Source organism: Rhinatrema bivittatum, chromosome 6 (assembly GCF_901001135.1).
Source record: "Rhinatrema bivittatum chromosome 6, aRhiBiv1.1, whole genome shotgun sequence".
Lineage (NCBI taxonomy): Eukaryota > Metazoa > Chordata > Amphibia > Gymnophiona > Rhinatrematidae > Rhinatrema > Rhinatrema bivittatum.
The window spans coordinates 43682994-43697027 of record NC_042620.1 but is presented as its reverse complement, the minus strand read 5'-3'; the positions used below and the strand labels follow the sequence as shown (position 1 = coordinate 43697027).

The following is a 14034-nucleotide window of genomic DNA, read 5'->3' as shown; positions in this document are numbered from 1 at the left end:
ACGTAACTCCTTTGAAAATTACATCCTATATGTAATATATTTTTATTACTTTGCTTTTGTACTGAAATAAAAGCATTTTAAAAGTCAATGTCTCTCATCCAAACCCAGAAATGGCACTTAACCTAGGTAATACTTCAGAAAAGACTTTCTAGAAGATCTCCTGTAATTATTTCAGGATCTTTTTAATTCATCTGCATGTGTTATTGGTTCTTACGACTGTAAGATCCTTCCCAGCCTAAACCATTTTGGATGCAGTGTGTTAATTTATTTGATTTATATTCCGCATTTTTGGTGAATTATATTCAAGTACTGTAGGCATTGTATCTATGTACATGTAAGAGAAAATGACATATATAGTATTTATTCAATTTTTCTCCAAGTTCATTTTCCTGTTCCATGTAAGACACACTTGTTAAGTCACTCCAATGTTATATGTAAACCGAAGTGATTAGCAACATTGTTGCTAGAACATCGGTATATAAAAAATGTTAAATAAATAAAAAAATAAATATAGATCTTGCCATGAACCATACTCTGTATGTTTTTATGTAATTTTCTGCTACCATAAGTTGTTTTCTGGGACCATTATGGTACTGAAGACTGTTGTCTTTTGGAACACCTGTTGCGCCCTCTGGAGTCCAGAGAACCCACTTGGGGAGTGGCACGAGACTGCAAGGCAGGACTCAGAGCAAGATAAGGACCGGTCTTTTGCCTAGCCAGCCTCCTCCCCCCGCAAGTTGAGCCTTTGGGTTCTGGGGGCTAGTAGGTCTCTGCGAAGGCAGTACATCATAGTGGTGAGTCTGCACAGGCTGGAACATGACTGGCCATGGCAAGGCCACAGAGACAAGGCTGGACAGGCAAGGCCAGACCAGCAAAGCTTGGACAAGGCAGGCTTGGCAGGAAGGAGAAGACAGGCAGGTGTGACTGGCAGGGCAGATAGGCTTGGCTGGCAGGCGTAACTTGCGCGCGGCTGCCGGCACGCCAACCCCCGGCACGGCCGCTGTGCCGGAGGACTCAGGACTACCCCCCCGGTCCTCCCCCGGACCGGCACCCTGCCATCAGCCCCGCTCCCTTCCCACCCCTTTTTCAAAGCTCCGGGACATAAGCGCATCCTGGGGCTTGCACGCGTCACCAAACCTATGCAAAATAGGCTCGGCGCACGCAGGAGCAGTTTTTCGGGGTTACGCGCGTAAGTTATGCGCGTAACCCTTTGAAAATGTGTCCCTTACTGTGCACTAGGGATGTGAATCGTTTTAGGACGATTAAAATTATCGTCCGATAATTTTAATATCGTCTTAAACCGTTATGGAACACAATACAATACAGATTCTAACGATTTATCGTTATAAATCGTTAGAATCGTGAGCCGGCACACTAAAACCCCCTAAAACCCACCCCCGACCCTTTAAATTAAATCCCCCACCCTCCCGAACCCCCCCCCCAAATAACTTAAATAACCTGCGGGTCCAGCGGCGGTCCGGAACGGCAGCGGTCCGGAACGGGCTCCTGCTCTGAATCTTGTCGTCTTCAGCCGGCGCCATTTTCCAAAATGGCGCCGAAAAATGGCGGCGGCCATAGACGAAAAAGATTGGACGGCAGGAGGTCCTTCCGGACCCCCGCTGGACTTTTGGCAAGTCTCGTGGGGGTCAGGAGGCCCCCCACAAGCTGGCCAAAAGTTCCTGGAGGTCCAGCGGGGGTCAGGGAGCGATTTCCCGCCGCGAATCGTTTTCGTACGGAAAATGGCGCCGGCAGGAGATCGACTGCAGGAGGTCGTTCAGCGAGGGTTCCGGCGCCTCGCTGAACGATCTCCTGCCGGCGCCATTTTCCATACGAAAATGATTTGCGGCGGGAAATCGCTCCCTGACCCCCGCTGGACCTCCAGGAACTTTTGGCCAGCTTGTGGGGGGCCTCCTGACCCCCACGAGACTTGCCAAAAGTCCAGCGGGGGTCCGGAAGGACCTCCTGCCGTCCAATCTTTTTCGTCTATGGCCGCCGCCATTTTTCGGCGCCATTTTGGAAAATGGCGCCGGCTGAAGACGACAAGATTCAGAGCAGGAGCCCGTTCCGGACCGCTGCCGTTCCGGACCGCCGCTGGACCCGCAGGTTATTTAAGTTATTTGGGGGGGGTTCGGGAGGGTGGGGGATTTAATTTAAAGGGTCGGGGGTGGGTTTTAGGGGGTTTTAATGTGCCGGTTTTTCGATTTTTCGATTTTTAACGATTTTTAACGATTTTTCACGATATTTTACCCCCCCAAACGGCAACAATACGATTCCCTCCCCCTCCCAGCCGAAATCGATCGTTAAGACGATCGAGGACACGATTCACATCCCTACTGTGCACCATAGTCATGTTTGTCTTGCTTTGTAACCTGTTTTCGTTTCATATGGTTTTATTTTAACTGGCATCCAGTGTTTAGTCATAAACTTAAGTATTCCTTAATAGCATATGAATAGTTCTATTTTTAGTTATTTATTTCTAAGGACCTTCATTTTCAGTTTTTATTTAACTTTTTCCTGTGGGAAACTTTTTTCTGTGGGAAAATGAATATTGTACTGATTTTTCCTCCTGTTATAACAAAGCCATTTTCTACTGTTTTTATTTGTTATAACATTGAAATTCCCAGGAAAAATAAAATAAAAACTGAAAACAAAGGGTCCCTAGTGATTTCCAAGCTAATTAGTGGTTCTTGAGAGTACAAAAATCAGTGTTTATTGCAGTTTTCGTGGTGCATGAAAAATACATACATTTCTTCAACACAAATGTACTGCCATAATAAAACAATACTCACATTACCCCAGTAGCCAGCACCGGAATTCATATTTCCCCGGCTATGAGGACATTCACCTCCCTCCTACCATTCCTGCCCTCCTCAGCCCTCACCTTCTTCCACCCACAACCCCAAATCTACAACAGTCTGTCTCCATCCCTTACCATTCTCAAACTCCCCACCCTTGCTTATTCGGTCCTCTCACCACCAATTCCAGTCCTTGCCCCTGGGAGCAGTTGCGTCATGGAGCCAACAGGAGGAAGAGAATGAAGGTCTTCCCACAGGTGAGGAGTCATCAGTGTGGGAAGAGACAAAAACAGAGTGGAAATTCCAAGTAAATCAAGGGGGAACGGATGAGAGAGTGATAGGGGCAGAGGTCTATGCAATAACAGCTGATATTCTAGAGCTGAGAGCCACTTGCATTTAATTTTGGCATCTTGCAGCCATAACAATGGATCAGAAGATTGGAAACTAGGTCAGGAAGGAATTACTGTATGGTATGAAATGGAAAAGTTACAGAACTCAAATAAGACAAGCTCCTGTGAGTACGGGTTCAGTTTGAAGGACATAGATGTTTTCATCTGTTCTGAAGTATCTGTGTTATAACAGGAACAGTCATAGTAATTATAATATCTATCATTCAAAATCATTGTTACTGTATTTTGATCTCCATTACAAATTGACACTTTTCCAAGTTACTGCTCATTGGAAAGTACAATAATCATAATTTTATTTACTTTTGGCGGTGATATTCAAGCCAGCTGGTATTGGTTGTCAGTTGTAGCCTACACTTCTAGGTGTATGGCGATAGTATTTCAACATGTTCTCTTTGTCACATTATAGGCAGGTCTCCATGCCCTGCATTAGTCTGCGTGAAATGCTATCAGTTATAATTGTTAGTATGTGCATGCAGTACAATTTGCATGTGTGATGCTAGATATGATAAAAAGAAAGCAGTGAAATTTGGAAGCCATTTCTGGAATGGGATAGGTAAGATGAGAGTTTTTGTCCTGGTTTACTGGGAACAGCTCCTCTGGATCGGTGTTTTCTGAATGAGTATATACTGTATGAAGAATTTTTATTTTATTTTACATTTGGTTTACTTCATAGATTTTCCTTCCAGTATGGCGTTGGGGAGGGTGGGAGGAGGTGTTAATGGCATATTTTTCTGTACGGGTGAAATACATACTAGTTATTTTATAAATTGATCGTCAATAAAAACTGTTTCCAAAAAAAAAAATAATAAGAAAGACCTGAAAGTTGATAGGGGTGTGAATGGAATAGACACCTGAATAATGCATTGGTTTTCATTAGTGTGACAGATTGCCTAGAAGGAGTGATCACATACTTACAGAGTAAAACAAATACTAGTATCACAATAGAAATATGAATGAGTGAGATAATATAAAATCATTTCAATATACTTCTTTCTTTGCCTGCCGTCTTCATTGTCTACTGAAATCATTGTTTCACAAGCCTAGTAAGCAATGTCAGAATCAATTTATATCATTTTACCAGTTATTCTATCTTGTTTCCATTCTTGTTACTGATTTCCTGCATTGTCTGGTACTGTTGGACAGGATGTTCAATGAACATCAATTAATTAATTTATTTGGAGGTTAAACTATAAAGCTAACTCAACACTAACCCTCATTTGTTACTTACCTTTAGTTTTCCAAAAAAACAAAAAAGAGATTTGCAATTCCGATTCACCATCCTTCTAAACTCCTGATAAACAATTTTTCAATTTGGTAGAATAGAAATATAAAACTTGGGGGTACATTCTACCCTTTGAAATTAAGAAAAAAATGTTTGTTTTCATGTAGGTGGATCATTAAAGATTTATATATTAATGGATGGTAAAAAGCCATCATAGTGTTGTATGTTCCCTGTCAGTTTTACTACATGTGACACAAAAGACTGTACAAAACTAATAAAATGAAAAGCACTTTTGTAATGAAAGGGATGCTTTAAAAAGTATGCAGTTCCTTCAGTGTTCTGTATCTGCAAAGCTATGATAGCATTCCTCTGTGGTAATCTCCACCCCCTTCTTCCAGCTCCCTCCTTCATAGAAGCTAGTCCCCCATGTCAGTCCCCCAGAATGAAGGCCCTCTTTCTCTTCTGGACCAGTGACTAGTAATGAGGACCAGTGACTAGTAATGAGGCACAAAGGTGGAGGTAGATTGTCCTGCTTCTACTGCCTTGCCATGGAGGACAGGGACCTTCATTCTGGGAATTTAAATGTGTTTGTGTGTGTGTGTGTGTGTGTGTGTGTGTGTATGTGCTTGGGGGGGGGGAGCATTTTGGAAGGATCTGGGTAGGGGTGATCTTCTGTCCAGATCCTTCCAGAATGAAGGCCCCCCCCAACTCACACCCACGCATACCTGCAACTCCCAGAATGAAGGTTCCTGATCTCCATGACAAAGCAACAGAAGCAGAGCAGTCTACCTATAGATCTTTGTGCCTCATTATTCCTATCCATAGCAATGGTTTTCAGTGTAGCACTTTGACATACACTATGAAGGGTAAGGTGGCAGAATGGAGGTGAGGGGGTCTTCACTTTGGATGGACTTGGGTCAAGGGGCTCTTTACTCAGATTGAGGGGAGGCATCTTGAATCACTGTGCTAAAGGTGACAACCTCACGGTGGAAAATGAACTGTACCTCATGAGATGTAGTTAATTTTGCAGTATTTCATAGGCCATATTAACATGCACAGATATTAATATTATAGAGAGTGCATTCATCATTACTTCTAAAGGAAGGCATTTTTTTAAATTGATATATATTTTTTTTATTTTGATGCCCTGATTTGCATGCGTGTTAGTGTTGATATACATTGAGGATAGTTATCAAAGGAAAATGTAGATGTAACACACTATTGTAGCAAATCTCTAAAGGGGCGGATTTTAAAAGCCCTGCGCACGTAAATCCTTCCAGATTTACGCTCGCAGGGCACTGAGCGCGCCAGCGCACCTATTTTGCATAGGCCGCTGGCACGCGTAAAGCCCCGGGACGCGCGTAAGTCCCGGGGCTTTGTAAAAGGGGCGGGGAGGGGGCATGTCGGGGGCATTCCTGAAACGACGCGGCGTTTCGGGGGCAGGCCTGGGGGTGTGGCGCCGGCCCGGGGGCGTGGTTGAGGCCTCCGGACCAGCCCTCGCGTCGGGTGATGGCGCGCCAGCAGCCCGCTGGCGCGCGCAGATTTACGTCTGCTTTTAGCAGGCGTAAATCTGCCAACAAAGGTAAGGGGGGGGTTAGATAGGGCCGGGGGTGGGTTAGGTAGGGGAAGGGAGGGGAAGGTAGGGTGAGGGTGGAGGGAATAGGCAGCGCGCGCTGGGCTCGGCGCGCGCAGGTTGCACAAATGTGCACCCCTTGCGCGCGCCGATCCCGGATTTTATAAGATATGCGCGGCTACGCGCGTATCTTATAAAATCCAGCGTACTTTTGTTCTCGCCTGGTGCGCGAACAAAAGTACGCAATCGCGTAATTTTTTTAAATCTACTCCTAAGTGCATTTAATGCAGGTAATGTTTATTTTATTTATATATTTAGAATATTTGTAATCCAGTCCACTTATAACAAAAGATCATGCTAAGCGGAGAACAGAATTAATATAAAGCAATAAAAAACATTCATACAGACAATAAAATCCATCACATGAAAAAAGGTCTGAAATCAATTAAATGCTTCCCTAAATAAAACAATTTGAAATCATGTAATAACTGCAGTTCTTCAGGCAACTCATTCTAAAATTTTGGCTCAATTGCTGACAAAGCCCGATTCCTAGTCTCTGGTAAATGAGCTTCCCCTGTGGCTGGAATTACCAGCATATGCTGATTGGAAGACTGTAGTGACTGGGTGGCCTATTAAGGCATGAACATTTTTAAAAACAGCCCAGTTGTTCATTTCTTAATGATTTAAAAATCAGATTAAAATTTTGAATTTTACCCGAAAAACAATGGGTAGCCAATGTAGTTGCTGCAGTTGGGAAGTGATATGTTCCTTTAAAGGCATTTTAGTAATACCTATTGATAATTCAGCATCATATATGGTAGCGTATATTATATAATGGTTGTAAAATAATGTTACACCTTTATGTTTTAGAGCATGTTTGCAAAAACAAATCATAAAAAAGAAATCTTGAAAAACACAATACATAAAAGAAATCTTGGCAGATATGATTAGAGATATCTTGGTGACATCAGGCTGATGTGTTCTGATTAATGGTGATTGCCTTTTCAACTATTACACTGGGAAACAATTTTTAACATAATTCCAGTTGAGTTCAATTTTTCAGCTTTTAGACTTAAATAGGCATGCTGATTTCAAAACTGCAGATAGTTTTCTTCTATCATGTCAAGTTTTTTTCTCTACAGCCTATCTTAGACCTGGATTTATCAAAATGCACTAAATATTGCATGTGAATGGAAAAGGGGCGTGTTTTATGATAATAGCGCACTTTGCGATAAACAGCCTATCTTAGCGCTTCGTATAGGTATTACCGCAAACTGCGATAACTCATTAAAGATGAACATTTCATCGGGACAATGTCAGAACTCCAAAAGAATGCTTGGTTGTCATTTAAAAACCTTGTCAAGGACTTTCTTGAAAATACACAAGCACAGAATTACACAGAAATTGTCCAGAAACTCTTGGAGAGCATCAAGGTGCATTTTCTGCATAGCCATCTTGCTGACTTCCCGAAAAAACTTGGTGCAGTCAGTGATGGGCAAGGTGAATGATTCCACCAAGATTTGAAGGTCATGGAGGCACGGTATCAGGTAGATGGGATGTACATATGATGGCTGACTATTGTTGGCTTATGAATAAAGCCTGTAATACTTAAGGCTTGGTATAATCATAGGTTGCAGATAGATTTGTTTATGCACCTACCGGTGCGATAAGGCTGGAGCACAATCACTGTATGCTTAAAGTCACTAGTGAGTGCACTTATCTTAAAAATGCCACGTAGAGAGAGTTGGCTTGCACGGTCCTGAAGTTGCCTCCGACACTAAAGTGTTTCGGAGTGTTGTACTCCTTCCTCAGGGATCTCCAGGTAAGAACGAGCCATCTACATGGATTCCATGATGCCTGGTCAGTACTTAGCTTTAGAGCGGCGAATGCTTATGCGGTGCACTAGAATGAAGTGACCTGCCAGCGTGCCGTCTCAATTACGTCAGTAATTGAGACGGCACGCTGGCAGGTCACTTCATTCTAGTGCACCGCATAAGCATTCGCCGCTCTAAAGCTAAGTACTGACCAGGCATCATGGAATCCATGTAGACGGCTCGTTCTTACCTGGAGATCCCTGAGGAAGGAGTACAACACTCCTAAACACTTTAGTGTCGGAGGCAACTTCAGGACCGTGCAAGCCAACTCTCTCTACGTGGCATTTTTAAGATAAGTGCACTCACTAGTGACTTTAAGCATACAGTGATTGTGCTCCAGCCTTATCGCACCGGTAGGTGCATAAACAAATCTATCTGCAACCTATGATTATACCAAGCCTTAAGTATTACAGGCTTTATTCATAAGCCACACATTCTTTGAGGCTATTTATGACGGTTGCCAGATAGATCCACTTAGGAGCTCTTTTCTAGCTGAATATTGAAAATTTGAAGTATTCTGTTTTTCAGCTGTACCTTTGGGTTATATTGATTGACTATTGTTGGAGCATCAGGTGAGATTGTCCACAGATTGGACACTGCCGGAAAAGCTATAAGCGTAAATTTTTACCTTAATATGTATGTTTGGTAGCAGAAGTTTACTACTTTTCACAATTTGACTTACAGTAACAATATATAGCCTTTGTATGAATAAAATAAATGTAAATAAACAGTATATTCAGGTAACTTTTTATTTTATTTCCTTTGTATGTACATTTTGTATGATTTTTGGGACAAAGGAAGGGTATCCTGTACCTTAAAGTTGACGTGATAGAGAAAAACTGGGGTCATTTTTTGATTCAGATGTCAAAATTTAGTCAAAAACAAGTGTCAGATCTAACTCAACGAAAATTGTGTTCCCCAGTGTTATCAATAGAACCCTTTAGTATGAAAAGTTTCAGCTTTCTATCTCACCCAGAAGTTGATTGTATGTCTAGCCAGTGGGGGTAATTTTTAAAGTGAGCACCGGGCACTTTGTTTCCTCATATCTGCAAGCACGTTTTCAAAGGGATACACTCTGTGGATTTTCCTTTTAAAAATTTGGGGTAACGTGCATGGGGAAAGCATCCGCAAACTAAGGGGGTCATTTTCCAAGGAGTTACCGCAGGAGATAATTCTGCAAATCGCACTAACAGTCGTTAACGCGATTTGCGAATGCAAAGTTTTAATTTTGTATTCAGGGGTCGGAGTATATGTAAAGTTATTGTGTGCGGCAAAACAGCCACAGTGTTAGCATGGCTCATAGCTACAACCCTTTCATTCGCGGTACGTTGTGCGCTAGAGGCCGGTAAAGGTTTATTGTGGTTCATGACAGCCTGTTTTAGTATCCTGAGAGAGAGAGAGAGAGAGAGAGAGAGAATCCCCACCTCGAGTTACTAGGTGGGCCTCTCATAGGGATACAAATACCTGTCTAGGGAGTAGACATTATAGCAAGTCTCTCTCTCTCTCTCACTCTCTCTCTCTCTCTCTCTCTCTCTCTCTCTCTCTCTCTCTGCTGTCCGGAAACATCATGCACCACGATAAACCTTTCATGAAACTTGTTGTTTGTGCAGTGTGATGATTCTTTGGTTGTTTATCGTGCACCACGAAGATGGATTTGTGAAAACAGCGCAGCACATGCCTCATTTGCATGGGAAACACCCCTTAATGCGATATTGGAAAATGAGGCCCTAAGTGGGGTTAAGTACTCGCGGAGATTTCAAACTGAAATCCCTGTGTGTGCTGTACCCCCAGCCCTGCTCTTTTTCAATGCCACTGAAAAAGAGCTCTGAGCTGCTTTCATGAAATTTTAAATGGCATTTTTATGCAGGCAGATACATGTTTACCCACATAATGTCTGAAAATTGCCTCCTATATAAAATGTATATGTGTAACTATTGATGTTACATTGGAAGATACCTAAATTGCATAATGCATAAAAGATAGTATGATGGTCATTCAAATGAAGGAGGTAGCATCCTGGACATTTGTTTAGTTGCTAAAGGGTAAACCGTCAAAGCCAGCAACTTCTGGTCTTGTCTGATGAGGAAATCTCCAGTAGCTAACACCTGTTTTGCCCTAAAGCAGAGTTATACTGCACAGCATGCTTCATAAACAAATAGAAGCAAAATGGCGAGTCATAAAGTTACTCTGCATGACTTTTCACATTTAATTTCTTCATCATAAAGATTCAAAAAACTTTAACATGTTCCTGCTAACTTTGTTCTCTTGCAAGAAATATCTTGTTCAGAATAATCTTGAAAACTTGACAGAATAAGCTTGAAAACAGTGGTTCTCATCCATGTCCCGGAAGCACACCTAGCCATTCTATTTTTCAGGATATCGATAATGAATTTGCACGAGATTGATTTGGATATACTCCAATATATAGAAATATAGCTCATTATTAGGGCTCCTGTTGAGATGTGGGTATGCAAGTAATCAAATTCCTGTTTTAGGTTTATAGCCAGGAAGTAGGTGGCCAGTAGGGATTGGTTTCAAATCCCAAAAAGTTTGCAAAGTCTATTTATCGATAGACAAACTATCATAATGCAAACACAGCAAGTTCATGAGGCAATAGCAAGGTCTAGGTCAGGCCAAGGTCAGAAGCCAAGGAGTCCAGGCAAAACAGAGTACAGGAAGAAGCAAGGCACAGTCAAGGACAGGTTCAGACAGAGGAACAAGACAAACTTGAAACAGGCTGGTACAGAAGATTCAGGACTGCAGAATTGCATTGAACCGGTAAAGAACAGAGCCAAAGGAAGAACTGAAATGTGCTGTAATCATGACTGGGCTTCTGCTGAACCAAACAGGAAACAAGTCAGACAGGGCCAGCAGGACAATTAGGTGGACTAGGCAGCCGCTTAAGGTGCCGGAAGTGGTTGGGGCATTGTAATCCAATGGATGGGCGGCATTTTTGAAACTGAAGGAGGCTGGAGCGGCAAGCACGGGAACACGGCTGAGATCACATATGCGGATGGAACTGTGAAGGTGCATTCTGCACGAGTTAGGGGGGATCGGGTTGGGTGAGAGAGAGAGAAGTCACGTGAGGCAGCAATGCTGCCACTGTCACTGTCTGGGGCAGCTTCAGACCCTTCCACCAGCACTGAAGTCAGAACACAAATCCACAGAATCCACAGATACCTCAGAGTAGAGACATAGCTATGGAGGTACCTCAGGGGCTTCTGACCCCTTACATTTGGCTCAGACCCCCTCTCCTAGCCGTAGTATCATATCCCATTTGAGTCTTAAAGGTGCAGCATTTAGAGGGCTTGCAGGCACTGGAATCACTGGCAGTCCATGTCCATGATCCCCTGTGCCTTTAAAAAGGCTACCTTGGACAGGGAAATGTTAGGTTGCCACTTTGACATTCAAAGTGAGATATACAAACAGAACAGTGCTCTCTTGTGAAGATTTTAAACCCAGTTACTCTAACTGCTGTTACCATATCCTCTGGCAATGAATTCCAGAGCTTAACCATGCGTGACAAAATATTTTTGATTTGTTTTAAATGAGCTACTTGCTAACTTCATGGAGTGCCCCCTGGTCCATTAACTTGTTCAAGTCCTTTCATGGTTTTGTAGACTTCTATCATATTCCCCCCCCCCCCCCTCAATCCCCCCCAATGCAGAGTGATGCAATGGACTAGCCTGGATTTTCTTAGCACTGGAAACCTAACTCCAGGTCAGCGATGGGGTTTAAGTTTCTAGTGCTACTGTGCTGGAACTTAAAACCTGAAAATACAAAGAAAAGGGAGGAAAAAAAGTCATTAGGAGCACTTATCCATCTAAGTGGTGGCAGTGGGATTTGAATCCTGGCTTCCCTGGTTCATAGCCCACTGCTCTAACCATTAGGATACTCCTTCTATTTGTTGCTTCCATTAAAATATTCATGAAATTATGCTTATTGTTTTTTACCTTATCCAATCTTTTTTCCAATTTAGATCTATGTTTTTGAAAACAACATTTACTATCAGCCTGATGTGAAGAGCAGTTCATTGCGGCTCACTTCTTCAGGGAAGGAAGGAATCATTTTCAATGGCATAGCAGACTGGTTGTATGAGGGTAAGTTGATGAAATCAAGTTCTTATGACTACTGAGACTTTCACGGATTTAAGACATGGAAAGCATTCATCCCACAATTAACAATGTATTTGTCTTGCAAGATCCCTGAGAATATTGCTTGAGTGTTTATGCACATTTCAAGTCACTCCGAGCTGCCTAGAAAGACAGAGGAGACTGGAAAGTGGCAAGATTAGCCTATGACTCTGTAAAGGAGTAAAGGGATACCAGCATTGGCAGGATTTTACCAAGTCACTCTAAGAGGAGCAAATAAGCAGAAAAAGTGGGAAGGGCACCCCAGAGGTCCAAAAAAAAGAGGGTACCACCAACAGTGCCTTGAACCCTTGATGGCACCTCAAGTGGCAGACTGGCACAGAATGTGGCATTAGCATCCTAAGGCAGCAAGAAGGGAGAACAAGGCAGAAAAGGTGGCAGGAAAAGGTGGGCACCACTATGACTGAACTAGTGCGCAAGCTTGCTTACAAAGATAAGCTGATTTTTTACCTGCTTAACAAAATTTAAAAAATGCACTTTCTTTATATATATGAGCTATGATTATAATATTGACGCATTCTATATCAAGTTAAAACTATCCTGGTAATGAGCGTATTTGGTGTCTTCAGATAGAGATGATGGTCATATCAATCAATGAACAAATATATTTGAGTAGGACACCTTATATAAGTTGTATCACAGCACTATCTGAGGTGAATTATGATAGTGATGTATTTGGAGGTTTTACTGCCATCTTTTATGCTTTGCTCCCACTTTCATGCTGACTTAAGATGCTAATGCTACTTTCAGTGCCGGTTTGCCACTTGAGAAGCCATCAAAGGTTCAAGGCACTGTTGCTGGTAAGTGCTAACCTCTTTTAGAACCTTGGGGTGTTCCTCCCATACATGATCTCTTCTTCGTTTGCTACACTGGGACTATGTTTTGGATTCTTGGTGGCCTACCTGGCTAGTTTTTAGACACAGTAACTTTTACTTCATCTGCTCCACCTTTCCTTATCCTTGACATGATTGTTTTTGTCACTGTGGATGTGAAGATTACAGCAAAGATTTAATATTTTGCAGTGATATACATAAGAACATAAGATATGCCATACTGGGTCAAAATAAGGGTTCATCAAGCCCAGTATCCTGTTTCCAACAGTGGCCAATCCAAGTCACAGGTATCTGGCAAGGACCCAAACATTAGATAAATCACAAACTACTATTGCTTATTAATTACCGTAATAGCAGTTTATGGATTTTTCCTCTAGGAACGTATCCAACCATTTTTTAAACCCAGTTACACTAACTGCTGTAACCATATCCTCTGGCATTGAATTCCAGAGCTTAACTCTGCGCTGAGTGAAAAAGAATGTTCTTCGATTCATTTTAAATGAGCTACTTGCTAACTTCATAGAGCGCCCCCTAGTCCTTCTGTTATCTGAGAGAGTAAATAACCGATTTACATTAACATGTTCAAGTCCTTTCATGATTTTTTAGACTTCTATCATATCCCCCCTCAGTCGTCTCTTCTCCAAACTGAACAGTAGGGATGTGCAGAGGGACGCCATACGTTGCATTCATGATTCGGATTTGTCGGGGAGCAGATACGTTGCATTCGGCTGTATGGCGACCTGATGCATTAATACGGCGATTTATATTCATGTCCCAGCTAAAATTTAAATTAATTACAACCCCCCACCCTCCTGACCCCCCCAAAACTTACCAAAACTCCCTGGTGGTCCAGCTGGGGGTCCGAGAGCCATCCCCTACACTCACACCTTCGGTGCCGGTTTCATCATGGCAGCGATAGCCTTTGTCACAGGGGCTACCGGTGCCATTGGTCAGCCCCTGTCACATGGCCATCAGTGCTATCTTGTGCTCCTACCATTTAACAGGGGCTGACCAATGGCTCCGGTAGCCCCTGTGACATAGTATGGGCAAAGGCTATCGGTGCCATTTTGAGTACTGGCATCGGACGGCCGGAGTGCAGGAGGTCGCTCCGGGACCCCATTGGACCCCCAGGGACTTCTGGCCAGCTTGGGGGGGCCTCCTGACCCCCACAAGACT

General features: G+C 42.8%; 1 protein-coding gene across 1 annotated transcript in view; it reads left to right on the top strand.

Moving 5' to 3' along the window:
* The window catches only part of DPP10 (dipeptidyl peptidase like 10), a 1181383-nt gene that overhangs the window by 958010 nt on the left and 209339 nt on the right, over positions 1–14034 (top strand). Inside the window, exon 8 of the mRNA XM_029605348.1 lies at positions 11854–11974. Coding sequence (XP_029461208.1) covers positions 11854–11974 — 121 coding nt within the window. The remainder of the gene's footprint in view (positions 1–11853; positions 11975–14034) is intronic.